This window comes from Elephantulus edwardii, unplaced genomic scaffold, assembly GCF_000299155.1.
Source record: "Elephantulus edwardii isolate Elephantulus edwardi_28Jun2011 unplaced genomic scaffold, EleEdw1.0 scaffold00032, whole genome shotgun sequence".
Taxonomy (NCBI): Eukaryota; Metazoa; Chordata; class Mammalia; order Macroscelidea; family Macroscelididae; genus Elephantulus; species Elephantulus edwardii.
Window position 1 is genome coordinate 10,317,444 of NW_006399782.1, and position 14,177 is coordinate 10,331,620.

The 14,177-nt window shown below is 35.9% G+C and overlaps 1 protein-coding gene across 2 annotated transcripts in view; it reads right to left on the reverse strand.

Annotated features, from left to right (window-relative positions):
- Window positions 1–14,177, reverse strand: part of STXBP5L (syntaxin binding protein 5-like) — a 405,474-nt gene that overhangs the window by 257,130 nt on the left and 134,167 nt on the right. For both annotated transcript variants that reach the window (XM_006884245.1, XM_006884246.1), the window contains exon 5: window positions 4,099–4,233. In XM_006884245.1, coding sequence (XP_006884307.1) covers window positions 4,099–4,233 — 135 coding nt within the window. The remainder of the gene's footprint in view (window positions 1–4,098; window positions 4,234–14,177) is intronic.

The following is a 14,177-nucleotide window of genomic DNA, read 5'->3' on the forward strand; positions in this document are numbered from 1 at the left end:
CCGAGGGCTACATTAGCATAAAACTTTCAAAAATCATTTTGTACTTAAATTTATCTTTACCTACTTTCTACCAATATTTCAAAACAATATTATGAAAAACAAATGCATTTCAGTACTATTGCTTTTATATGATTAAGATTATAGGTGGGAAAGTCCTTCACAAATTGCTAAAAAGTATCTAATCTTGTGAAACATGACTATCTACAAGACAAGTGCTTGTTTAAAAAGACACGGAATATTAATACAAATATAGTGTACCAATTATCTCGATACTATAAACTTGCAAATAAGTCATTATCAGCACAAAACTATTCCTATTACTAGTGCTTCAATAAAAGTCATTTAGTAGCCACTGTTCAGAAAGTACTCAGAAAAGTAAAGAATGGAAAAAATTATAAACAAGAATCATAGCTTTTAATAGTTCTTAATATAATAAGAATTGAAGAGTCATCATTAATAAAGCACAGTTGGACATCTGACAAAAAAGAATGCTGTTGTTGTTGTTGTTAAGTGCCGCTGAGTCATAGACAACTCATAGAGACCCTATGAACAAGAGACCTGAACACTTGTATAATTTTCATTGTTTCTCTAAATTAATAGAGTTTTCAGAGACAAACTATTTCAGAAGTGGATGCCACTCCTGCTTCCATGCCTGTTTTAATCTGCGAGCTCCACCAAATGCCCACCATGGGTAACAATTGTCCACCACGGGTAATAATTATCGCATTTGATACATCAGTATCACAGTGTTTAATATCCATGCAACCATGAATTGCATCTGTACAGTAAATGAACAGACTAGTGCTATACCACTTAGAAGAATGTTTTACCAAAACCAATTAAAACCAGGCCCAAGGAATATTGAAGCAAAAATATAACCATCTTTATAAAGCAATATACATATACACTGAAACATTAGAAATAGGAAACAATAAATTTATTTTAAAGACAGATGCAAATTTCATGCAAATACAATCTAATCCACTGGGCCAAGTGGCAGCATCATGACAGACAGAAAAGAGATTGAGGTTGTTGACAATTTCAGCTTACTCAGCTCCACAATCAACACTTTTGGCACCAGCAGTTAGAAAATAAAAGACAAATTACATTGAGGAAATCTGATGCCAGGGACTTTGGCAAAGTGCTAAAGAGCAATAATGTCAAGTCTAGGAACTAAAGTGTGACTGATTTAGGTCTTTGCAATTACTTGCTCTGCATCAGAGAACTAGACAGTAACTATGAATGACAGAAGATGAATAGATGCCTTTGAGTTGTAGTGCTGAAGACAAGTACTGAACATACCATAGACCACCAAGAGAACCAACAGGTCTATACCAAAGAATATGAAACCAAGTTGCTCCTTGGAGGCTCATATACTTCGGGCACATGGCCAGGAAGGACCAGTTCTCAGAGAAGGACATCATGCTTGGAAGGGTGGAAGGACAGTGCAGGAGAGGAAGACCCCAGATGAGATGAATTGACACAGTGCCTGGGGAAATGGGGTTAGGTGTGTTGGAGTCAGTGAGGCTGCCTCAGGATATGGCAGATTTTAGAGCTGTTGTACACAGGGTCGCTGTGAGTCACAGGCAACTTGACGTACATAACAACAACAACAACAGTGTTTCCTTACTCTGTATACACAACAACTTTTTGGTCTATGCATAGATTTCACATAAGCACAATTAAGTGTTCTGAGATTCCCATTCTTCTCAATATCCATCATAATGTCTTATAATCCACACAGTCAAATGTCTTTGAATAGACAAAAAAAACATAAATAGACATTCTTCTGGTATTTTTGGCTTTCAGCCAGGATTCATCTGACATTAGCAATGATATCCCTGATACCACAGCCTTTTCCAAATCCAAATCCAGCTTGAACTTCTGGAAGTACTTATGTACTGTTCTGGCCCTTTTTTAATGTTCTTCAGCAGTATTTTGCATGTATGTGATATTATTATTGATATTACTTAATAATTTTCACATTCTATTGGATCACCTTTGAATAGTATGGGAACAAACAAAAATCTCTTCCTGGCAGTTGTCCAGTCAGCTGTCATCCAAATTTCCTAGCATAGGCTGGTCAACATGTAAATTGTTATCCCATAAATGCCTGGGGCCTTATTTTTTTTATACCTTCAATGAAGCTTAACTTTTCCTTTATTACCCCTAACTCCTTATCATATGTTACTTTCTGAAATATTTCAGGGTCAACTAATTCTTTTTGGTATAGTTATTTTGTGTATTTTCTCCATCTTCTTTTGACGATTTCTGGGTCATTCAAGATTTTTCCCACAGTATCTCTCCGTATTGCAACTAAAGGCTTGAATTTATTTTTCAAATTTTCTTTTCAGCTAGAGAAATGCAGACTTCTTTTTTTTTTCATTCCCCTATTCCAGATCTACACAAATTCTATTATAATATTTGTTTTGTTTTCTTGATCTGTCCTTTGGAACCTTCTATTCAGCTCTTTACTTTAGCATCTCTTCCCTTTGTTTTGCTTATTGACATTCTACTGCAATTTTCAGGGTCTCTTCTGACATCTATTTTGATATCATATCTCTTTTTGATATACATGTCTTTTTAATCCTTTGCTATACCTTTTAGAACTAACGGCACAATAAATAAAGATGACAAGAATTGATGCCTTTTGAAATGTGGTGTTGGAGTACTGAATACCCCATGTACTACCAAAGGAACAAACAGATACATCTTGGAGAAGTACAGTCAGACTGTTCCTTGAAACTAAGGGTGACAAAGCTTCATCACATACTTTGGACTTATTGTTAGAAGGAACTATTCCTTGGAAAGGAACATCATGCTTGAAAAAGTGGAAGGTTAGTGAAAGATAAAAAGACTCTCAAGCAGATGGATTGACATCATGACCACTGCAATGGGTTCAAGTATGTCAAGAAATTTTGAGGATGACACAGGGTAGGACATGGTTCAGATCACTTGTTCATAGGGTCACTATGAGTAGTACTCGACTTGACAGCATCTAACATCAACAAATTTTTAAGGAGAGAATACTCTCCCATTTTTCTCCTCCAGAGCAGATGATAGATGTAAGCTGCTAACATTCCAGTTGTTGTTGACTGCTGTCGAGTCGAGCACAACTCATAGAGACCCTATGAACAAAAGATCGGAAACCTTTCTATAACTATCATCATTTCTCCAAATTCATAGAGTTTCCAGAGGCATGTGATTTGGTTAAGTGGATGCCACTCGTGCTTCAACATTTCAAGAGGAATCCCCAACTCATAACACACTATGTCACCAGAGCTCCTTGATAAACAGATAGAACAGAATATTTATTTATAAATGTGCTACAACTGAAAGCATTGTATTCTATGAAGATTCACATTTGGAGGATTTTACGTTTAATATGTGCAGAAGCACATATAATAATGCCTAAGTTAGAGTGGTTATTGCTATTATCAACAGAATCAAATGGCTGTCTATACCACAACATAAAGGTATTAATTAATAGCTGTTTTTCTCTTTGAACTTAAAAAAAATTAAAAGAAAAACATTTTAATGAAACAGAACAAGAATTAAGAGTAGCCTGACAAAACAAGTGCATTGATCAGGGTTATTTTTACAGAAAAATAAAGGTAGTCACAACCTATTTTCGATTTCTAAAGGAAATGACTACACTAAGGCTGACTACCGAGTAGTCCAAATTTTCTTCACAGATGTCTTAAAATATCACATTATTTGAAAAATGTCTAAAAAAATTAATTTATACTAAAGCTTTGGTGGCCTAGTGGTAAGCAGTTGTGCTGTCATGCTGTCAAACACAAAGGCACACTGTTTGAATTTATGAGCTTCTTTATGGGACACAGATGGGCCGAGCTCTCCTCTCCTGCAATTTACAGCCTCTAAAATCCCTCTGGAGGATCAGCTGTAAGTCATTTTTGACTCAAGAGCACATTACAACACCAACCATACCACAATCTTTTTAGAAGTCTTATGATTTAAAAAAAACTTTTCACTAAAATCAACCATACCATATCTATAGCTATTTCAAGTAATTCAATAAATATATACTATATGAAATATTAAGCCAAATAAAGGAATATTAAAGTAAAAACTTACAGTTCAATTGCTTTGTTCCACATGATAACATATCCAGAAAGAATGAAAGATTCAATATTTACAATATGTGTATTTCCTCTTTCTGTTCCAACATAGAGCCATTTACTCTGGAAAGGTAGATGACAGTAAGTAATTCTGAAAGAAAGAAAATTACAATTAAAATATCTAAGTTTTATATTTGGCAAGTACATTGTATTTTTCTTATATTTACTAAAAAGAGACATTCATATAAATAATACATTTTTCTAGATACTCAATTCATACTTAATCATAAGAAAAGGTATAAAAATAAACAATAGTATATAACTTTAAATAGTAATGATAACAATAACTACTATTAAATAAATGCCTTATATGGATTGGACAACATCATGCTGTACATTTCATGTATCTTATTTCTATTTCTGAAAACAATGCCATGAAACAGATATTTATTTCTATTTTACAAAGAGAAAACTGAGGCTATCCATTTTTACTTATAGATTTAGCCTGATTTCCTAAGACTGAGAGCTAGTAGGTGGCAAAAACAGAGATTCAAATCCAGTCCTTTTGGTTTCAGTACAGACAGCAAATTCTATTTTCAAGGAGAGAGAAAATGCAATTGACAGTTTTATTTGGAGAGGAAAAAGATCCTGAATAAGCAAAGCTGTTCTGAAAAATAAAAATGAAATGGGAGGTATCGCCTACACAGCCATAGTAACCAAAATATGCCATTCATACAACAAACATATAGATCAATAGACTACAACCAAGAACACAGAAATCAATCCTTCTACTTTCAGCCAATTGATAATTGTCAAGGAAACAAAACTTATTAAATGGGGGAAAAATGTGGAGCTGCAAAAACTGGACATCTATCTGTAGAACACTAAAACAGGATCCACAGCTCATACCGTACACAAAAACCACTCAAGGTGAATCAGAGACCTAGGGATGAAACCAAAACCATAAAGGCCATAAGAGACAACATGGAAACAAATTTAGAAGCCTTAGCCTATGGCATATGTTATTGTTGTTGTTGTGTACTATTGAGTCAGAACCAACCCATAGCTGATCCTCCAGCGGGTTTTCAAAGGTAGTTAATCTCATGGAAAAAGATTGCTCATCATACACACAAAGACAACTGTGAATGCATGTCTATCAGTAATCACACTGAATATAAATAAATGCCTCTATCAAGAAAAAGACTGATAGATTAAACTAAAATGTGATTCACCAATATTATGCTGCCTGCAAGAGACACAACTTAGACATAATAGTAATCTAAAGATAGCAGAAGCAGCCATAATAATCTTTGTTAAAACAGACTTTAACACATTTATTAGAAGAAATAAAGTACTTTAAAAAATGACTAAAGTGTCAACTTGCTAAAAACACATAACAAATACATATGCATCCAATAACTGAAAAATACCTAAAACAAATCCTAAAAGAGGTGAAAACCAAAATAGTTCTGCAAGGGCATACAAGTCGAAAATAACAAAGATAAAGAATACTTAAATAATACAATTAATCAACTGAACTTCACAGACACATAGAGAGCACACTACCCAACAGGAACACAGGATATATTCTTATCCAAAGTGCATGGATAATTTCTTAGAATAAGTAATATTTTAAGTTACAAAGTTGTTGTTGTTGTTGTTATGTGCTGTCGAGTCACTTGCGACTCATAGCGACCTTATTTACAACAGCCCTAAACCCTGCTCTATCCTGTGCCAGTCGCACTGCCTCTGACACACCCATCCCGATTATCCCAGTCACTGAATCAAACCATCTCATAGAGGGTCTTCCCCTCCTACGCTGTCCCTCCACCCTCCCAAGCATGATGTCCCTCTCCAAGGACCTGTCTCTCCTTACAAAATGTCCAAAGTATGTCAGACTAAGCCCCAGAATCCTTGCCTCCAAGGAGCAGCCTGGTTTAACCCTCTCCAGGATGAATCTGTTTGTTTTCTTGGCAGTCCATGGTACATTCAATACTCTTCAATTCTCCTTCTATCCTTCATAGTCATTGTTCTACTCTCCGATGCATAACAAGTGATTGCAAAGACCATGGACTGTATCAGACACACCTTAGTCTCCAGAGAGACACCTTTGCCCCTCAGTACCCTGGAGAGGTCCCTAACAGCAGACTTTCCCATTCCAATATGTTTTTTTAATTTCCTGGCTGCTGGTGCCAAGAGTGTTGACCGTGGAGCCAAGCAAACTAAAGTTGTTAACAATTTCAATCTCTTCACCATCCATCCTGATGCTGCCAATTGGTCCAGTGGTGAGAATCTTTGTCTTCTTGACATTGAGCCTCAATCCATACTGAAGGCTGCAGTCTTGACCCTCTGCAGCAAGTGCATGAGGTCCTCCTCAGTTTCAGCAAGTAGGGTTGTATCATCTGCATAACATAGATTGTTAATAGATCTTCCACCAATTCCGATGCCACACTTCTCCTCATAGAGCCCAGCCTCCCAGATAATCTGTTCTGCATACAGGTTGAAAAGGTATGGAGATAGGACACATCCCAGGCGTATACCTTTCCCAATTTTGAACCATGCAGTGTTTCCCTGCTCTGTTTTGACGACTGTCTCTTGGTCCAAGTATAGATTTCACATTAGCACGATCAAGTATTCTGGGATTAGACTCAATAAATTTTTTAAAAATAATAAAAATGATACAAAGTTTCTTCTCAGACGAGAACATTAAAAAACTAGAAATCAATAAAGAATAAGAAATAAATGAATGAAAACTGGTTAATAATTTAATAACTACTGGATAACATAAAAATTTTTAAAATGAACATTTTAATCTCCTAAAATCAATGAGAAGAAAAACTCATATCAAATCCCTTGGAAAACAACAAAATCAGTGTTCAGAGGAAAATTTATAGCAATAAATGTACCCATCACAAAAATAAGAAAGGGCCAAAATCAATAACTTAATCCAACAAATTGAATCAAAGTTGGGAGAGGAAAGCAGTAAAAAAAAAAATCAGTTGCAAGAAGAAAGGAAAAAAAATATAGATTACAATTGAAATAAAAATAGAAACAACAAAATTAGTTTATTCTTTGAGTATATAATTGAAAAAACAAACCACTGGTCAAAATGACAAAGTTTAAAAAAAAAGTGAAGATGCAAATAACAGAAGTAAATAATAAAAAAAAGACTGTAACAACAGAACTAATTGAGATAAAAAGGGTACTAGAATATCATGAAACTTTGTGCTTCAACAAATTTGGAAACCTAGAAGAAATGGACACATTTCTAGAAACACATAATCTACCTAAACTAACACAAACAGAGGTAGAAAATCTAAATAGGTTCACAATAAAAAAATTGAAGATACCATGAAAAAGAAAACAAAGCAAAACCTCACAGCAAAAAAAGTTCAGCCCCAATAACTTTGCTGGATAATTCTATCAAACATTCAGAGAAAAGTAAATACCAATTGCATTGAAACTATTCTATAACAGAAGAGAAGAAACACTCCATAATTAATTTTACAAAGCTATCATAACTAATATTGGATTATGTTTAATACAAGAATGCTTTGAAAAAAAGAATTAAGAGTTTTAAAATAGTAAGTAAATATATGAAAATATAGATTAACATCCATCTACAGGTAGCTGATTTTAGACAAATTGTCAAAGTCTATTTAATGGGAAAGGAAAAATTTCTTAACAAATGCTGGTAGCAAAATTGAATATCAGTTTTCAGAAAAATGAAACAAGATCTAAACTATAACATTGTTTTGAATGTATGCATCTACTTTGTGCTTTTCTCCCAACATTTTTATCTGCTTTACCCCCTTTGTTCCACATTACACTGAGACACAATTCCACAATCATTTGGCATGAATATACAGTATGTACATATAATCCAAGTATATTCTTTTTACTGATTCATAATAATGAAAATAACGTTATTTGGTACAATTGTTTGTTGTTGTTGTTATGTTCCTATGTTATCGAGTCACTTGCAACTCACAGAGACCCTATATACAATAGTTCTCAGCTCTGCTCTTTCCCAAGCCAGTATCACTGTCTCCGACACACCTACTTCCATTACCACAGTCAATTCATCTCATCTGAAGTCTTCCCTCTACCCTTTCAAGCATGATATCCTTCTCCAGGGGCTGGTCCCTCTTGGACCTTGTCCAAAGTACGTGAGATGGAGATTCAAAATCTGCCTCCAAAGAGCAGCCTTCGAGAGGGTTTCATCCTCTTGAAGATAAACCTATTTGTTCTCTTGGCAGTCCATGGAATGTTCAAGACTCTTCTCCAGCACCACAACTCAAAGGCATCAATGTTTCTTCTGTCATCTTTGGTCACTGTCCAAATTTCTGATGCATAGCAAGTAACTGCAAAGACCATGGCCTGAACTAGGTTTACCTTAGTCTCCAGACTGATATCAGCACTCTTCAGCACTGGAGTACTCTTCAGCACTGGAGTGGTCCCTGACAGCAGCTTTCTCCAGAGAAATTTGTCTTTTGATTTCTTGACTACAAGTGCTTTGACTATTGCTTGTAAAGCTGAGCAAACTGAAATTGTTAACAACCTCAATCTCTTCTCCATCTATCATCGTGCTGCCAACCAGCCCAGTGGTGAGAATCTTTGTCTTCTTGATGTTGAGCTTCAATTCATACTGAACACTGCAGTCTCTGACCATGTGCAACAAAAGATTCAGGTCCTCCTCAGTTTTGCCTAGCAAGATTGTGTCATGTGCATAACATAGGTTGTTAATGAGTCTTTATTCAAGCCTAATACCACATTTCTCCTCTCAGTCTCCCGAATGATCTGCTCTGCATATAGACTGAAAAGGTATGGAGATCAGATGCATCTCTGATGCACTCCTTTCCTGACTTTGAACCACGAAGAACCATCCTTGCTCTGTTTTGACCACTGCTTGCTGGTCCAAGTATAGGTTTCACATGAGAACAATCAACTGTTCTGGGATTCCCATTCTTCTCAAGATTAGCCACAATTTGCTGCAATTTACACAGTCAAATGCTTTTGCATTGTCAATGAAATAGATAGACAGACATTCCTCTGATACTCTGCTTTCAGCCAAAACCCATCTTTCACACTCTACTTTCAGCAAAGATCCATCTTCCACAGCCTCTTCTAAACCTGGCCTGTATTTCTGATAGTTCTCAGTCAATGTACTCTTCCAATTGTTTTTAGATAATTTTCAGCACGATTTTGCTAGCATGATTCTGTGTTATATCAGTGATACTGCCCAATAATTCCCACCATCTCTTGGGTCACATATTTTTAATGGGAACAATTATTAATCTCTTCCAGTCAGTTGGCTAGGCAGCTGTCCTCCAGATAGATATCCTGGCATAACTTGTTGAGCATGTCCAAGGCAGCATCTGTCTGCTGAAATATGTCAATTGGTATGCCATCATTCCTAGAGCCATGTGTTTTGCCAACTCTTTGTGAGCAGCTTGAACTTCCTCCTTCATCAGCATTGCCTCTTGATCATATGTTGTTTCATGGCATTCTTTTGTACCAGTCAATTATTTTTGGTACAGTGAGTCTGTATACTCCTTTCATCTTCTTTCAGTGGCTCCTGGGTCATTCAATATTCTAATCATACCATCCTTAAGTATTGCAACTTGGGGTTTCAATTTGTTGTTCAGTTCTTGCAGCTTAAGAAATGCCAAACAAGTTTGGCCCTTTTGGTGTTCCAACTCTAGCTCTTTGAACATTTCATTATAATACTTTTCTTTGTCTTCCCAAACTGCCCTTTGAAATCTTCTATTTAGCTCCTTACCTTCCTGATTTCTTCCTTTTGCTTTGGCTTCTCTGGGATCTACTGCAATTTTCAGAGTCTCTACTCACATCTACCTCAATCTTTTCTTCCTCCTCCATCTTTGCAGTGATCTTTTGCTTTCTTCATGAATGATATTCTTGATATTCTCCTAAAGCCCATCTGGTCTTTGTTCATTAATATTCAAGACCTCATATCTGTTACTGAGGTGGATGGTTTGTTTTATTTTCCTTGTAGGAAAAAAAATTGTTTGAAAGATGCCTCCCCACCCCCAATTTTAACTTTCTTTCCCTACTCGAGTGACCCTAATGACTTGTTAGACTAATGCCTAATAAACAAAACATAACATGGCTGCATAGTATGGTAGCCTCAACACCATTCCTGAGTTTTGCATTCACAAATGCCTTCTAACTAGTTTTTTCCGTGCATACTAATGTTTGCATTCTCAAAGTCATAATCAGCACCAATTACTGTTTGTATGTTCCAGGTGGTAATGCCCAAGAAGGCACAGGCCCCAGGGTTAAACTGGAAGCAGAGTGGTCGCAGGAACTCTGAGATGAACACATCTTTGTATGTATTGCCCAGGCAGCTAAACTTCTGCATTAGCTTGGGGACCAGGTCCAGGTCCAGGTCCATGTACTCCACGGTGGGGATCTGTCACTCATATCCCCGCTTTCTCACAAGCGAGCTTTGGCCTCTGCTGCAATGCCTGGCCCAAGGACTGAGAAGGGGCCCTCTACTCTACAGGCTCCATGACCCAGCTGCTTTGAGGTAGGCCTCAGGTCTTTCACTGCTTCATAGGGATAAACTCACTCAGCCACTCATTCACTCTCGTACTAACCCTGCCTCCCAGCATCTTGAGGTCATTTTTACATTCAGGTAGGATAGACAAATTCAAGGTCAAATTTTAGTTCTTGTGGATTTGATTTCATTTTCTTTAGCTTTAGTTTAAACTTGCATATGAGTACTTGATGATCTGTTCCAAAAGCAGCACCTAGCCTAGTTTTCATAGCTGATATTAAGCTTCTCCAGCAATTTTTTCCACAGATGTAGTTGATCTGATTCCTGTGTGTCCCACCATGTAAAGTATATGTGTATAGTCGCTGTTTATGTTTCTTATGAAAGGTATTTGCAATGAATAAATCATTAATTGTACAAAAGTCTATCACAAATATAAATGTATCTTCCCAGGCTGAACTTGTATGCTTGGGTTGTTGCATAAAACTATTTTTTAATGGCTCAGAATGTTAAGTCATATAAAAATGAAAATATTACAATTGTAAATTATTATAGAAAATTCACATACAGCCATAGTAAGTTCATAGACTCTAGTTTGAGAATCTGATTGTAAAATATTTTCCCAAATATATTTTAGCAAAATAAATGATTTAAAATTACAGGTAATATACTGTAGTAAGTTTAATAAAAGATTTAATCTTTGAAAGTTGGAAGTATAAGAGATAAAAGTAAATACAAAAAATTTTGTATGAAATTTATTATTTCAATGGATTGTTAATTAACTTAGAAACTCAATTTTGTCTTGTATTAGTTGAAAAACAGCTTAAATAAGTAAAACACTAAAGTGAAATCTCCTCTTACTGAAATCTCCAACTATTGAAATAATAAATAATCTAAGACCGCAGTTTTTTTCTGTAAATGGCAAAAATACAGTAAATATTTTAGGTTTTGAAGACTGTAAATGTGTTTGTAACTACTCATCTTTGCTATTGAAGCACAAAAGCAGCCCCTTAGAAATATGTAAATACATTAATATGACTGTGTTCCAAAAAATAACCTAAACTTTATTATCAAAACAGAAATTGGAAAAGAAAAAAAAATCACTGCTGAAACTGCCCAACTTTCTCCCATGGAACTTCTAGTGGACTTTGTAAGAGCAGCCTCTAGTGGGCTGCTAAGCTAAAGGTCCAATATCAAGAGCACCTAACAATAACAAAGCTAAAGGTCAGTGGCTCAAATCCAACAGGTAAACTGCAAGAGAAAAAAAGGCAGTTTCCTCGCTTAACTCAGAAGCATGATGGTGGGTCACATAGGTTGGAACTGACTTAGTAGCAGTATGTTTCTGTCATGCAAGCATATTTATGTAGTGTTGTATATATTTTTTAAATCGTCTATATGAAGGTGTGCTACTAACTCAAAGGCTGTGCCTCTCTAGTGGTCCAAATCCACTAGCAGCTCCATGTGAGAAAGATGAGCAACCTCCCCTCAAACAATTTAGTGTCAGAAACCCTCTGGGTCAGCTATGAGTCAGTCCTAATTTGAAGACTATGAGTGAGTGATTATAAAATTGACCTTAGCAATCCACAGATTTATATAGTCAAATATCTCATAATGGGTAATAGATTCAATACTGTACATTATTAAATAATTAATGATCCAAGTACAGAAAGTTCAATTACTCATTTAATAAACATTTTATAGATATTCTGTTTCAGTATCTAAATACTAGAAATCTAAAGTTTAGGAAACAGAGTTCAAACCAGTTTGGCATTAAGAACTAAAAAACCATTTGGCAGAACTGAATGATGATAATGTATTATTTCAGCTCACTTAAGGAAAAACAAAGTCAGAAATATATTTCCTGCAATAAATACCCACACTTATTTCATTAAAACTTAAATAGCATAAGATTTGAGAGCACTGTCATAAAAACTATGTTTTATTTCTCTTTTCTCAAAGCAGTGACCTAATCTCTTAATTCTCACTTGTATTTTTTTCAACATAATATAGAAGTCATTGGTAAAGCAAGCACCTTAAGCCATATTTTACTAAGGTTTATATTTCCTATATTTTTAAAGTTAATAATCATTAGTATAATCAACTTCAACTGAGAAAGATGAGTGAAAGGAGAGAGAAAAGAGAAGAAAACCCTTCACCAGATGGATTGACACAGTGACTGCAGCAATAGGCTCAAGTGTGTCAGAGATTGTGAGGATTGCACAAGATAGGACAGGATGCAGATCTGTTGTTCATAGGGCTGCTATATATACTAGATTCAAGAGAACCTAACAACAACATTTGTTTAGCCTATAAAGGACTTCCAATGATTTCAAACTCTAAGAAATGTCATCAGTCAATAACAATTTCCACTGATGCAGTTTCTGGTTATGAAGAAGAGATGTTGCTATGGGTGTCATGGAGATAAGTACAACTCATAGCTACTGTATGAACAACAGATCTTAACCCTGTTTTATCCCATGCCATCTTCACTCTTCCTGATACATGAGAGATCACTGCAGCAGTCACCATGTCAGTCCACTTGGTGGAGGGTCTGCCTCTCCTTTGCTAACCATCTACCCTTTCAAGCATCATGTCCCTCTCCAAGGAAAAGCCCCTCCTAGGAACAAGCCTGAATTAAGTGAGGCAAAGCTTCATATTTCTTGCCTCCAAAGGACACTCAAGCTTCTCCCTCTCCAAGACATATTTGTTCTTCTGGCTGTCCATTGGATGTTTCATGCTCTTCTCTAACAGAAGAAATGTTAAGAAGATGTTTAATTATTTAATTGGATCTATAAATATCTTTACATCAGTATACCGAGAAGACATAGCAATCCTAAATGAGCCAAGCAATAAAGCTATGTGAAGCATGTGATGCAGAAATGTATACAATTGAAAGGGGAAATACAGAAATCCACAATAACAGAGATTTTAATACTCCTTTCTTAGCAGTTGACATAAATAAAAACCAGCAAAGATACTGAAAAACCCAATAACAACATCAATTAATGGGATCTCATAAGTTTTCATAAACATTCTGCCAAACATGGAAATAAGCATTATTTAGTAGCTTCTAGGGAGCTCTGGTGGCCTAATGGTAAGAATATGTGCTACAATCCCAAAGGCACGTGGGTCAAGGCCACCTACTGCACAGGAGAAAGATGTTCAGTTTCCTTCTGTACGATTAATTGTTTTTGAAAACCCACTGGAAGGTTGGCTATGGGTCGGTTCCAACAACAACAACAACAACAGTATTATCTAATCTCTCGGACCAAGACTCATCCTCAGAATGAATCAAGGAACACTGTATGGTTCAAAATCAGGAAAGGAATGTGTCAGGGATGCATCCTCTCTCCATACCTTTTCAATAAATATTCAAAACAGAACATTCAGGAGGCTGGGCTTTATGAGGAGGAATGTGGCATCAGGATTGGAGGAAGACTCACCAACAACCTATGTTATGCAGATGACACAACCTTGCCTGCTAAAAATGAGGAGGACCTGAAACACTTGCTGCAGAAGGACAAGGACTGTAATCTTCAATATAGATTAAAGCTCAACTTTAAGAAGACAGAGATTCT